Source organism: Schistocerca piceifrons, chromosome 8 (genome assembly GCF_021461385.2).
Source record: "Schistocerca piceifrons isolate TAMUIC-IGC-003096 chromosome 8, iqSchPice1.1, whole genome shotgun sequence".
In the NCBI taxonomy this organism is placed as follows: Eukaryota; Metazoa; Arthropoda; class Insecta; order Orthoptera; family Acrididae; genus Schistocerca; species Schistocerca piceifrons.
This window is the reverse complement of record NC_060145.1, coordinates 244,198,667-244,212,571: the sequence shown is the minus strand read 5'-3', so window position 1 is coordinate 244,212,571 and position 13,905 is coordinate 244,198,667. Positions and strand designations below refer to the sequence as shown.

The 13,905-nt window shown below is 40.7% G+C and overlaps 1 protein-coding gene across 1 annotated transcript in view; it reads left to right on the top strand.

Moving 5' to 3' along the window:
• LOC124711594 overlaps positions 1-9,810 on the top strand; it is a 34,820-nt gene extending 25,010 nt beyond the window's left edge. Inside the window, exon 4 of the mRNA XM_047241747.1 lies at positions 9,427-9,810. Coding sequence (XP_047097703.1) covers positions 9,427-9,748 — 322 coding nt within the window. The 3' untranslated portion in view covers positions 9,749-9,810. The remainder of the gene's footprint in view (positions 1-9,426) is intronic.
• The last annotated feature ends 4,095 nt before the right edge of the window (positions 9,811-13,905 follow it).

Genomic DNA, 13,905 nt, shown 5'->3' with positions numbered 1-13,905 from the left:
ACCGGACCGCAGCGACGCACGGATGCACGCCAAGACCGCAGGATCCTACGCAGTGCCGTAGGGGACCGCACCGCCACTTCCCAGCAAATTAGGGACACTGTTGCTCCTGGGGTATCGGCGAGGACCATTCGCAACCGTCTCCATGAAGCTGGGCTACGGTCCCGCACACCGTTAGGCCGTCTTCCGCTCACGCCCCAACATCGTGCAGCCCGCCTCCAGTGGTGTCGCGACAGGCGTGAATGGAGGGACGAATGGAGACGTGTCGTCTTCAGCGATGAGAGTCGCTTCTGCCTTGGTGCCAATGATGGTCGTATGCGTGTTTGGCGCCGTGCAGGTGAGCGCCATAATCAGGACTGCATACGACCGAGGCACACAGGGCCAACACCCGCCATCATGGTGTGGGGAGCGATCTCCTACACTGGCCGTACACCACTGGTGATCGTCGAGGGGACACTGAATAGTGCACGGTACATCCAAACCGTCATCGAACCCATCGTTCTACCATTCCTAGACCGGCAAGGGAACTTGCTGTTCCAACAGGACAATGCACGTCCGCATGTATCCCGTGCCACCCAACGTGCTCTAGAAGGTGTAAGTCAACTACCCTGGCCAGCAAGATCTCCGGATCTGTCCCCCATTGAGCATGTTTGGGACTGGATGAAGCGTCGTCTCACGCGGTCTGCACGTCCAGCACGAACGCTGGTCCAACTGAGGCGCCAGGTGGAAATGGCATGGCAAGCCGTTCCACAGGACTACATCCAGCATCTCTACGATCGTCTCCATGGGAGAATAGCAGCCTGCATTGCTGCGAAAGGTGGATATACACTGTACTAGTGCCGACATTGTGCATGCTCTGTTGCCTGTGTCTATGTGCCTGTGGTTCTGTCAGTGTGATCATGTGATGTATCTGACCCCAGGAATGTGTCAATAAAGTTTCCCCTTCCAGGGACAATGAATTCACGGTGTTCTTATTTCAATTTCCAGGAGTGTATGTTCAAATTTGTTTGAATTCCTAGGAGACCAAACTGCTGCTTAAAGTAATTTAAACTATGCTAAGAACAACACCCACACCCACGCCAGAGGGAGGACTCGAACCTCCGGCCGGAGGGGCCGCGCAATCCGTGGCATGGTGCCTCTAACCGCGCTGCCACTCAGTGCGGCGTTTAAAGACACAAAGCACAACAGGAGGCTACACTTTGCCTTTTTGGCTTGAGTTGGAAGCGTACTGAACGTAAAACCGGAAACTAGTGTTTAGAATGAAGCTGGAAATTACTGAATCAGAGCAGAAGTGAGTCTACTTTCCGAAAAGTTCGTCTAGCTGTGGCGGCTGAATATCACCGCATTAGACTGTAGATGGCAGCTGAATTGTCCGCAGAATCAGTCATTGATTTCGTGCCAACAACTTGCTCTGGCGTCTAAGTTCAAGTCAGTTGGATATGTGTCTAAACCGCCTCCGTGCCAAAGTCGCCTGCTCGTCAAGTCTGCTCGAGGAGGTACAGGAATGGGGAGATGCTCGACCAAAGAGATTGCGCCCTGATGGATTCTGGCTACAGAGTGATATTGTATCGTCGACTTCGTATAAGGAAGGCCGGAGTCTCTGCCTTTTTCTGTCATCGCTTAACTTTGGTGGCGTCCTTCCCTTACCCCTGTCTCAGATGGTTAACAAGTAACAAGTTTCGGTAACATTTGGTGCTGAAACACTGTGTCCATTCCCTGTCTTTCAGTTTTCACATTGCGTTAAATATTTTGTCTCACAGGGTCTGAGCTGGGAGATGTTGGTGTCCCACACTCTTCGAAGGCGTCCAAATATTTGCTGCCTCTCGTTCTGTCATTCTACCAATCTGTCCACAACGGTGCTCTCTCAGGATGCTGCCATAAACGGACCATACCCCGTTCCACTAACACTTTGTTAACAGCAAACGCTGTTTCCCTTGCCGGCTTTTATGACCTAAAGCGTCCTCTCGTTTGTTGCAAAGGACAACTTGCTTCCATACAAGCTTCTTATTTAGATGAGCATGCAGTTCAGTATTAGAAACTGTCATCTATCTTGCAAGGGGATGGCCACGGATGTCGGATCATGGATTTACTTAGAACTTCGTGCCATTTTTTGTAGTCGATTAGGACAACGTAATGTGCAAATGTAAGGCGTAATTATAAGACGATTTCGAGAAAATCGCAAGATAAGTTTTACTTGTTAATGATGTACTGGGGCGTTACGCCTCTCAGTACCGCCGCCACCTCTCAGTATGAGGTGGCGGCGGTTGTGTGGCCAGCGTTCACGTTCCGTAATCGATGGAGTTCAGGGTGAAGTCACGCACGGGTTTTGTTTCTAATTCTTATTTTTTGCAGTACTAGTCATATTACTTGATATAGACTACATTTTAAAAGTAATATGATGTAAAGACGTATTTGCGGGAATTCTTATAGAATTTCCAATATACTCTTATTTGGTTATTTACTAATTTTATTGTTATATTTTCAGCTATCGACAAATTTAGATCAAGCGCATAAACTTGCTCAGAATATAAATGCCTGTCACAATTTCCAAAATCCCTTATCCTCGCAGTCAAGTATGGTACAGAGAACTGCTTTGCTCCTGGGCGCTTCGATCTGCAGACACAGATTTCAAGAACGAAGGATAGCATTGGAAAGGCTAAGTCAAACATCGATAAATCAAGGTGCAAATAACCTTATTCAACAATACAATGAGTTACAATATGCAAACATATGAGGATAATGTACAATTAATCATCGGATTTCCTTTCTTCATTAAAAGTTGCAGGATGTTATTTTTCGTACATACACTGGAAATATGTGATACTTTGTGAAATTTTCCCGGCGTGTGTGCAGCCAGCCGGCCGATGGGGCCGAGCGGTTCTAGGAGCTTTAGTCCGGAACCACGCGACCGCTACGGTCGCAGTTTCGAATCCTGCCTCGGGTACGGATGTGTGTGATTTACTTAGGTTAGTTAGGTTTAAGTAGTTCTAAGTTCTAGGGGTCTGATAACTTCGGATATTAAGTCTCATAGTGTTCCGAGCCATTTTGTGGGCAGCCAGATCCCGTAAACATGCAGTCACGATATTTCGGCCGACAGACGTCCGGCCATCTTCAGGTGGGTAGGCAACTTCTGAAGAACCCAGGTGTATTCACGATATTTATGCCGAATCTCGCGCATGCGAAATGTTCTGGAGTCTTTCGGCGCATGCATCAGGTGATGACATGGGCGGGACGGCCGAGCCACCGCTACCGATGGCAGCAAGCCATCCTTGGTCGAAGTGAGAGATGATCTAATCATTGAGTATCGAATGATTCCGCTGTTTCCGCTGCAACTAGATAATTTTAATAACAGTATTCCAATTTTTATCTACTTAAATGCCGTTGTCACGGTTTATAAGGTTATCGCCCAAGACGTATTTCCACCGATTCTTTGATTACTGAGTCCCAAATACTGGAAACTGGAGCTGATATTTTTGTTCCATTGTATTCCATTGAGTGTCCTATGGAACACAGTGTTCCGCTACTGCTGTTTTCGACGGTTGCCGAACACGGGTGTATTTTCTTGTTCTGCACTACGCTCATCTATTCTCTACATGCCGCCCATAAAGTTTTTCACATCCCTACAGAATTGAAAGTCGCATAATATTCGATGTCGTTATAAAACCTAGCAAACGGCAAAATAACATTGGAAGCTGAATAAAAGTTCAGTACACCTATCTTTTCATCATATCATCTTTCAGATGCGTTGTTGTTGTTGATGTGGCCTCCAGGCCAAAGACTGGTTTCATGCGGCTCTCCGTGCTACTGTATCATGTGCAAGCCTTTTCATCTCCGAGTAACTACTGCAATCTACATCCTGCTGAACCTGATAAGAGTATTTATCTCTTGGTCTCCCTCTACGATTTCTACCCCACACGCTTCCCTCCAGTACTAAGTTGGTGATCCCTTGGTGACTCAGAATTACACCTGTCAACCTATCCCTTCTTTTAATCAGGTTGTACTGCAAATTTCTCTTCTCCCCAGTTCTATTTAGTATCCCTAATTAGTTACATGATCTACCCATCTAATCTTCAGCATTCTTCTATAGCATCACATCTCAAAACTTCTGCTCCATTTTTGTTTAAATTATTTATCCTCCACGTTTCACTTCCAAACATGGCTACACTATATACATATACTTTCAGAAAGGAGTTTCTGACAAATCTATATTCGATGTTAACAAATTTCTCTTCTTCAGAAACGCTTTTCTTGCCATTGCCAGTCTACATTTTATATCCTCCCCGGTTTGACCATCATCAGTTATTTTTGTACCCAAGTTGCAATACTCATCTACTACATTAACTATCTCATTTTCTAATCTAATTTCCTCAGCATCATCTAATTTAATTTGACTACGTTCCATTATCCTAATATTGCATTTGTTGATTTTCATCTTATTTCCTTCTTTCAAGACACTGTCCATTGCGTTCAACTGCTCTTCCAAGTCCTTTGCTGCCTCTCACAAAACTCTCAGACGTAATATGTACAAAATAATGTGAGTAGTGTTGGAAAAATATAAATTAAAAAGAAACTGATGAGCTGGGCTCGATACAGCAATCCACCGAGTAAGGGGCTTGAATGTTAACCACATTACCGCCGCCAGATGGTGCTCAGGGTCAAAACGCACTCTTACATCACTGACCCGCAAAACTTCTCTTTTCTCAAAATCAGCAAAGTAGTTTGCCTTACTGCTTGCACATTGTTTAGTCGTAAGAGACTACTAATTGCGCACCGGATCTGAAGTGAATGCGTGATCCAAAATGATCCGAAATTGTAGCCTCGCCCAGTTAGTGAAGTAGTGGCCATTACTGCTACATATTTCTTTTAATAATGGGAAATAATATTCATATTTGACTGAGCTTATGATTTTAGGTTTTATTTCAGTTACGGCAGTGTTTGGGAAAAATGGTTGCCTAATAGTTGCAATAAGGTTAGGATAGCCTTGCACATGTTGTTCTACATCCACAGATCATATACTGGATGAGATAAACAGATAGGCTCTTCACACGCTGTTCGACAATCCAAAGACAAAGTTCGTTCTGTTGCTTTATTTATCAATGGGAACTGGGCAATAACTTGTAGACCATTACCTCACCTTTGAAATTAAGCCATCAGTTCTATGTAGAATGTGTTGTGTACTGGCCTGCTACTCAGCTTCAAATATGATTCCACTGAATATGTGTCTCAGTACAATTCAAATTCACCTCTTCATAACTGTTAATATTGAAAGAGACCAGAAAAATGTCTCAGAAAATATGAGAATTTGTGGGCATCATCAATCACGCTACCTTCAGTCAATTATCATCACCTGTCCGATTGTAAGGAGGAATTTGACTTAATAGTGGCAGAATAGTATTTCCTGTCGACAACGTTATAAATCCAAAGCTTGACAACTCCATTAGCTGCGTTAATATTGACAGGTTCTTACCACATACATATTAATACTGGCTAAAAATTAATAGCTAATAATTAGTAATACTTTCAGGATCTCACAATACATGGCTAAGATCCATTAATGAGACTGTATAATTCTACTTGCTCATCTTCCACTATATTTTTGATCTCATTACGTAATGGCCTCTGATAATTATATAAATGATCTAAATTTCGTATTAAAAGTTTTTTAAGTGATGTTGATTTATAGTTATTAAAAGTCAATTTCTGCTGTGTTTATTATCGTATAATAATGTTTGTCCATGTGTGAGCCGCCGGTCTAACTAACACTTACAGCGCCAGCTTGAGAAGCAGGGAGATGAACCAGACTCGTGTTAAATTCCCACAGTGTTGTAACAACAGTGGGATGGAACAACTGCTACCCTATGCTGTTTTCCATACTCACTTAGGCAAGAGCTGAGCTTTTTTCCAATTCCGCCTCGAAAGTACACGACACACAAACAGTTAAAATTCGACAGTGCACAAAACGAAAGATCATATGAATCAAAGACGTATGGACACATGATTTCCCTCTGTTAGGTTATCTTGACGATATGGGATCAAGAAAGGCACATGGGCCCAAAACTAACTAATAAAATTTACCTAAACCTATAAAATCAGACCCCTTACTTGGCATAATAAAATCTAGGGAAATTAAAGCAAGAATATTTTTCTGTGTCTGCCAAATAATTGTGGGCTGGTAGTTTATAAACTTATCCAATAAAAAGGTAGAAACGTATATATGTGAAAGAGTCTTACATAAAAAGCAATAGTGTACTGCTGTACAGTTGTGAGCTAAATGTCTATGTGCACGTTACAATCAGCTGCAGTTACAACTAGTACGATCTTAATGCAAGGGAGTCCCAACAGTGACGAGATTGTTGGAGCATGTATTTCAACTGGTGAAACTTGGAGAAGGAAGTCAACCAAGTCCTCTTCAAAGGAATTGTCTTTGAAATTACTTTATTTAGTCGAGGGAAACCTACAGTTGGTAAATAAGAACCGTCAGGTATGTAATTGAAGTTCTCTGACAGGCGAGCACTGTGTCTTGTCACACGTGCGATCGTGACATATAACTGTTAATTCAGTTGATACTATTATGACGGTGTTAACTGCCGCATAGTCTTCTCCGTCCTTAACTGTGAAACACGATGTTGACGTCATTTGTATTTACCGAGATGGAATAAAAAGTTAATCAGTATTTTCTAACAAGAAATAAAATTCTGCAATAAATATCCCAAAGAGATTCTAAAGATTACTAACAGGAACATATACATATATGTCCAGTTAAAATGTACTTGTTAAGCAGTCGATTCTATACAGAACAATTAAGTAAATAACATACAGTGGGAATTTAATTAAAATATGTAACATAGTTAAATAATAACTATATTACCCTTTTAGAAGATCTTTGCCATATCAGTCAACACTTCCGTGTTTTTGTTTCCTTCCTTTCTAGAAAACATTAATCCCATATGTTCGCAATGTATTCTTCTGTCACTTTATGTTCTATCTGAGTTCAACATCTCGTTCATTATGGGGGGAAATTGGGTTAGTTTTTTAAGTGAAGAATTTAGGAAGTTGCGGTACAAAAAGTGGAAACCGAATATTGTCGTTCCGATCCTTACTCCCTCTTATAGTATGTGCACTGCTACATTATGAAATTATATATGTATAGTACGTGTAGCGTTAGATTACGAAATTATATATTTAAAACGTGTGAAGTGTGTAGAATATTGTTGATGAAAAATGAATGAACAGCTTAGCACTAGCTTTTTTATTGTTAAATAACTGCTTTGCAAAACATTATTTTAAACTAAGGATAATGGAAGTGTAGGAAATGAACAGCAGCTATTTTAAACAAACTTTTTATTTTGAATAATGGAGGCTCCAAACTCCATCCAGTTGTAATAATTTAGTTTTTTCCGTGCTTTCTCTAAATTCTCCAAAAAAATGTTGGCATGGCTCCTCCATAAGACCACAGCTGACGACATGCCTAGGTCTTTTAAGGGATACTTGTAATTATGTAAATATCTGAATATATGAATTATGCTTTCGTTTATTTTTCAATTGCGATACCATGATATGTGCAGTTCGTGAAAAATGTGATCCACTCCTTAAAAACATTACTACAGCAACTACTGGTCTCTCGCCACCTCCCCTCCCCCTTCCACCATTATTCCAAAACTTGTATTCTGGAGGAGCATGTGGATACACTGGTTGTTGTTGTTGTGGTCTTCAGTCCAGAGACTGGTTTGATGCAGCTCTCCAAGCTACTCAATCCTGTGCAAGCTCCTTCATCTCCCAGTACCTGCTGCAGTCTACATCCTTCTGAATCTGCTTAGTTTATCCATCTCTTGGTCTCCCTCTGCGATTTTTACCCTCCACGCTGCCCTCAAATGCTAAATTTGTGATCCCTTGATGCCTCAGAACATGTCCTACCAACCGATCCCTTCTTGTAGTCAAGTTGTGCCACAAACGTCTCTTCTCCCCAATTGTATTCAATACCTCCTCATTAGTTATGTGATCTACCCATCTAGTCTTCAGCATCCTTCTGTAGCATCACATTTCGAAACCTTCTATTCTCTTTTCGTCTAAACTATTTATCGTCCACATTTCACTTCCATACACAGCTACACTCCATACAAATACTTTCAGAAAAGACTTCCTGACACTTAAATCTATACTCAATGTTAACAAATCTCTTCTTCAGAAATACTTTTCTTGCGATTGCTAGTCTACATTTTATATCCTCTCTACTTCGACCATCATCAGTTATTTTACTCCCCAAATAGCAAAACCCCTTTACTACTTTAAGCGTCTCATTTTCTAATCTAATTCCCGCAGCATCATCCGACTTAATTCGAGTACATTCCACTATCCTCGTTTTGTTTGTTTTGATATTCATCTTCTATCTTCCTTTCAAGACACTGTCCATTCCGTTCAGCTGCTCTTCCAAGTGCTTTGCTGTCTCTGACAGAATTACAATGTCATCGGCGAACATCAAAGCTTTTATTTCTTCTCCATGGATTTTAATTCCTACTCCGAATTTTTCTTTTGTTTCCTTTACTGCTTGCTCAATATACAGATTGAATAACATCGGGGATAGGCTACAACCCTGTCTTACTCGCTTCCCAACCACTGCTTCCCTTTCAAGCCCCTCGACTCTTATAACTGCCATCTGCTTTCTGTACAAATTGTAAATAACCTTTCGCTCCCTGTATTTTACCCCTGCCACCTTCAGAATTTGAAAGAGAGTATTCCAGTCAACATTGTCAAAAGTTTTCTCTAAGTCTTCAAATGCTGGAAACGTAGTTTTGTCTTTCCTTGATCTATTTTCTAAGAAAAGTCGTAAGGTCAGTATTGCCTCACGTGTTCCATCATTTCTTCGGAATCCAAACTGATCTTCCCCGAGGTCTACTTCTACCAGTTTTTCCATTCATCTGTAAAGAAATCGTGTTAGTATTTGCAGTCGTGGTTTATTAAACTGATAGTTCGCTAATTTTCACATCTGTCAACACCTGCTTTCTTTGGGATTGGAATTATTATATTCTTCTTGAAGTCTGAGGGTAATTCGCCTGTCTCATACATTTTGCTCACCAGATGGTAGAGGTTTGTCAGCACTGACTCTCCCAAGGCTGTCAGTAGTTCTAATGGAATGTTGTCTACTCCTGGGACCTTGTTTCGACTTGGGACTTTCAGTGCTCTGTTAAACTCTTCATGTAGTATCATATCTCCCATGTCATCTTCATTTACATCCTCTTCCATTTCCATAATACAGTCCTCAAGTATATCGCCTTTGTATAGACCCTTCTATATAATCTTTCCACTTTTCCGCTTTCCCTGGTACCTTTTTGAATTACAGTTCCCCTGTCTCGTATTAATGTTCAACTCTACAAATCACGAGGTCTATGTCCGCAGGACACTGAACGTGAAACTACCTGCTGTCATTTTCAGCTACAAGAAGAGCGATGGTCAGCCTCACGACGAGTCTACATCGCTGACAGCTGACGGGGAGTCAGAGGCGCTGCAGGGTGGCTACACGTGGACGTCTCCAGAGGGAATCACCTACACTGTCACGTACACGGGTGACGTCCCCACGATCATCCAGCAGGGGGCAGGTGGGGTTGACAGTCCACTGGTGTCGCCGTTTGGTGGTGACCAGCCGCAGCCTGAGGGCCCAGAGATAGACGTATTCGGGCGGCAACCGGATGAACCTGGCTTCCTCGGCAGGCCTACGATCTCTGGTAACGCAGCACTGTCTCTCATAGGACGCTGAAAGCAACGTGCTACTCTGTGTATTGAATACATTACATGAATTACAGAACACTAAAATCCTAAGACATTCGTTTGATACTTAATCATTGTTAACCAAGCGGACAGCTCTTTCCACCATCCTGTCTATCATTAAGTACATGATGCAGAGTTACAAACACAGCATTTAGAAATGCCTTCACAATGTAGATGTAAATATTCCAGAATTCGAATCGAGAACAGCTGCCAACATGAGTAACGAAGAAGTAAATATCCTCGGAGTAGTGAAGCAACTTAAATCACTTAATAAAAGCAAGTCTTCTGATCCTGACTGTATACCAATTCGGTTCCCTTAACAATCATATACAACCACCCAAAGATTGACAAGTTGCACAAGTCACACCAATATTCAAGAAAGGTAGTAGGAGGAATCCACTAAATTACAGGCTCATATCATCAAAGTCGATATGCAGCAGGATTTTTGAACATATATTGTGTTCGAACATTACAAATTATCTCGAAGAAAACTGTCTATTGACACACAGTCAACATGCGTATAGAAAATATTGTTCTGGCGAAACACAACTGGCTCTTTATTCACATGAAGTGTTGAGTGCTATTGATAAGGGATCTCAGATCGATTCCGTATTTCTCGTTTTCTGGAAGGCTTTTGACACTGCGCCACACAAGCGGCTTTTAGTGAAATTTCGTGCTTATGGAATATCGTCTCAGTTATGTGACTGGATTTGTGGTTTCCTGTCAGACAGGTCACCGACTAAAACAGACGTGATTTCTGGCGTTCCCCAAGGTAGTGTTATAGGGCCTATGCTTTTCCTTATCTATATAAACGATTTGAGGGACAATCTGAGAGCCGTCTTAGGTTGTTTGCAGATGAGGCTGTCGTTTAACGACTAATAAAGTCATCATAAGGTCAAAACAAATTGCGAAACGATTTAGAAAAGATATCTATATTGTGCGAAAATTGGCAGTTGACCCGAAATAACGAAAAGTGTGAGGTCATCCACATGAGTGCTAAAAGGAATTTGTTAAACTTCGGCTACATGATAAATCAGTCTAATCTAAAGGACGTAATTTCAACTAAATACCTAGGTATTATAATTTCGAACTACTTCAGTTGGAAGGAACATATAGAAAATATTTTAAAGGAAGGCTAACCAAAGACTGTGTTTTATTGGCAAGATAATTAAAAAATGTAACAGATCTACTAAGGAGACTGCCTACTCTACGCATGTCCTTCGTCTTTTAGAATACTGGTGCGCGGTGTGGGATCCTTACGAGATAAGCCCGCGGAGTACATCGAAAAAGTTCAAATATGGTAGTGCCACAGAATTGATACAGGATATGGGAGGGACATCATTAAAAGAAAGGCGTTTTTCGTTGCGACAGAATCTGCTCACGGAATTCCAATCTCCTACTTTCTCCTCCGAACGTGAAAATATTTTGTTGACACCAACCTACATAGGGAGAAACGATCATCTCGATAAAATAAGGGAAAGCTGATCTCGTACAGGAAGATATAGGCTTTCGTTCTTTCCGCACGATATACGAGATTGGAATAATAGAGATTTGTGAAGGTGGTTCGATGAACCCTCTGCCAGGCACTTAAATGTGATTTGCAGAGTATCCACGTAGATAGGGATAGATGCTAGTCTTTGTGTCCTAATTTTGAAATACATTACTCTTACTACCTACCACCCATAGAACATCTTCAGAAAGTACATGTTGTCAATGTGAGGGATTTATGAATCTTGCTGACAGTGACTAGCAACAACATTGCAAGATGTCGTCACCACTGAGCTGCTACACCTCTACAAAAGAATCGCTACATCACTGCAGGATATTGCGTCAATTTATTTGCTACACAACTATAAAACAGCTGGCACCTCAGAACTGCTACAATAGTGCAAAATGTACACAACACTAAATTTCTACAACTCTGTGAAACTTGGCCACCACTACATCGTTTCATTGCTGCAAACTGTTTCCACTAGGCCTATTGGTTTGTTAAACTACTGGAAATTGCTGTCTTCATATAGTTGCTAAACCACTTCAGAATGTTGCCACATTTGTGTTGTACCACCTCTGCAAAGTGTTGCCAGCATTTAGTTGCCAAATTACTGCAAAACGTTTGTCATCAGAGAGCTTTTAGAAGATGGTATACTTGTGTAGTGTATTAAGGATGTATTTCAGGTGCCGACTGGAGATGTACTAAGATGGTTACGCGCCGAGAGCAGTCCGCTTAGTCTGGAGTACTCAATGCAAGGTGCCAGAACCACTACTTAATGCACCGTTTGGGCTATTTCGGTGTAAAACTAAACGAGTTATTGATGAGCAGCAGGATTGTTGGTGACCAATAGTGTGTGTAACGTAACCATAAAGATTTATTATTTTATTACCGTCCTCATTTAGGGACAATGTGTCTGAGTATCTGGCTCCAAGGCTGTAATTCAACTTTTTTTCTGCAAATCGTAGTATTGTTTTCCTTTTACGAGCACAAAACGAGAACTGATATTAAAAAGAAAAAAAAACTAGGTGGGTGATGTACTGTAGATATTGCTAACGATGTGAAATCCGGTAGCAATTACGTAGTGACTATATGGCATAATAACAATGTTAGTGAGAACATACACATCCATTCACAGACACTGCATTGCTAATCGTACACTAAAAGACATTTGGGTTAATATGAACGATATTGTGCAGTCTATGGTATTTCAGTGACTTTTGATATATTACTAGAAAAACTTTTGAGGAACAACTTCAACTACTGCAACCATCAAAACTGATAACGATATAAATTTTCCTTTCATTTCAAGTAACAAAAGCTACTGTACTACAAAGATAGGTTATAGATAAATGATACACAAAAAACAGGTCGTTAAATGAAATATTAATGAATCAATGTCGCAAAAAATTAAAATATTCACTGACAAACAGCTACTTACAACGTGTTGTTGAACTTGGACGTTGTAAATTTAATGACAAATAGGCATTTTACATGTATACATGTTAACATTCCACTATACGAGATCTCTTCTCTCAATTTATCGATGAATTGCTCTCTCCACAGCTCTAAGCATCATATCTTCCTCAGAATATTAGACGAGTATCCAGCTGTAAGAACACTGCTTCAGTCACAGAGTATCAGCCACAGATTCCTGATACTCTACACTTTTAACAAACCCAGCCTAGTTCTCTTCGACATGTTACCAAATCTTTTGCACGAATATATCGTTTCCACACCAGATTTTGAAAGTTGTTTGAGTATAAAAGAAAATGCATCGACCTAGAAATAACATATCAAGTTGAGACTTGGCACAGACCAAAAATGTATTAGCACTTACATAACTAATTGTCTGCACCACTAACACATTTCATTACTTGTTACATATACTGACCTTCTGAGTGTACGTCTCGATAGTTCAAACTGAATTATTGAAAAGAACTGACAAATAACAGAAAGAAAATTAAACGGTTCTTTTACGTCTCGAATGTGTGTGTATCTTAGACGTATGTAAAGGTATCGGATGTAATGTGTCACTACAAGTGCTGACAACTCTGACTCACACAGTGTTATTTATTGTTGGTGACAGCGCTGTTTTGAAATTGAGAGTACATAACTGGTACTCTCATTGTAAAATGACAAATAATATTTTGGCGTGGTTATCGGTACATTTACTTACGCATGAAAAGTGAAGTAAAATTTCTAACTGTGATAATAAATTTGAGCCACTGAAATTTAAGTCAACAGACTGGAAAAAGGAAATTGTCGCTTAAAACCCAGGTGGCATAGTGTGTCGTAATTTTATTGATATCCAAGATTTTCAGTATTGTGGCCTTTCTTGTATCTTCTACATAAGTAACACCTGTGTAATTCATACATTATTTCGTCTGTGTGTGCAACATTCAGTTCACAGAGCACGAAATATATAAAAAGCCCAGGGCCTGTTCTATGATACAGAAGCACCTAGCAAAGAACTAACTTCAAACACAAAAAATGGCGTGATAAACAGTGTTCATGTGTTCCTAGCTTAACAATATTTTTCATTCATACTTCGCGGATGAATTTCGTAGTTTAACGGTAATGTTTGTTACTGGAAACTGAAAGATTTTTGCTATCTTGCAAAGTAATATATTCCGAAAAAGCAACCAAAAAAGAGA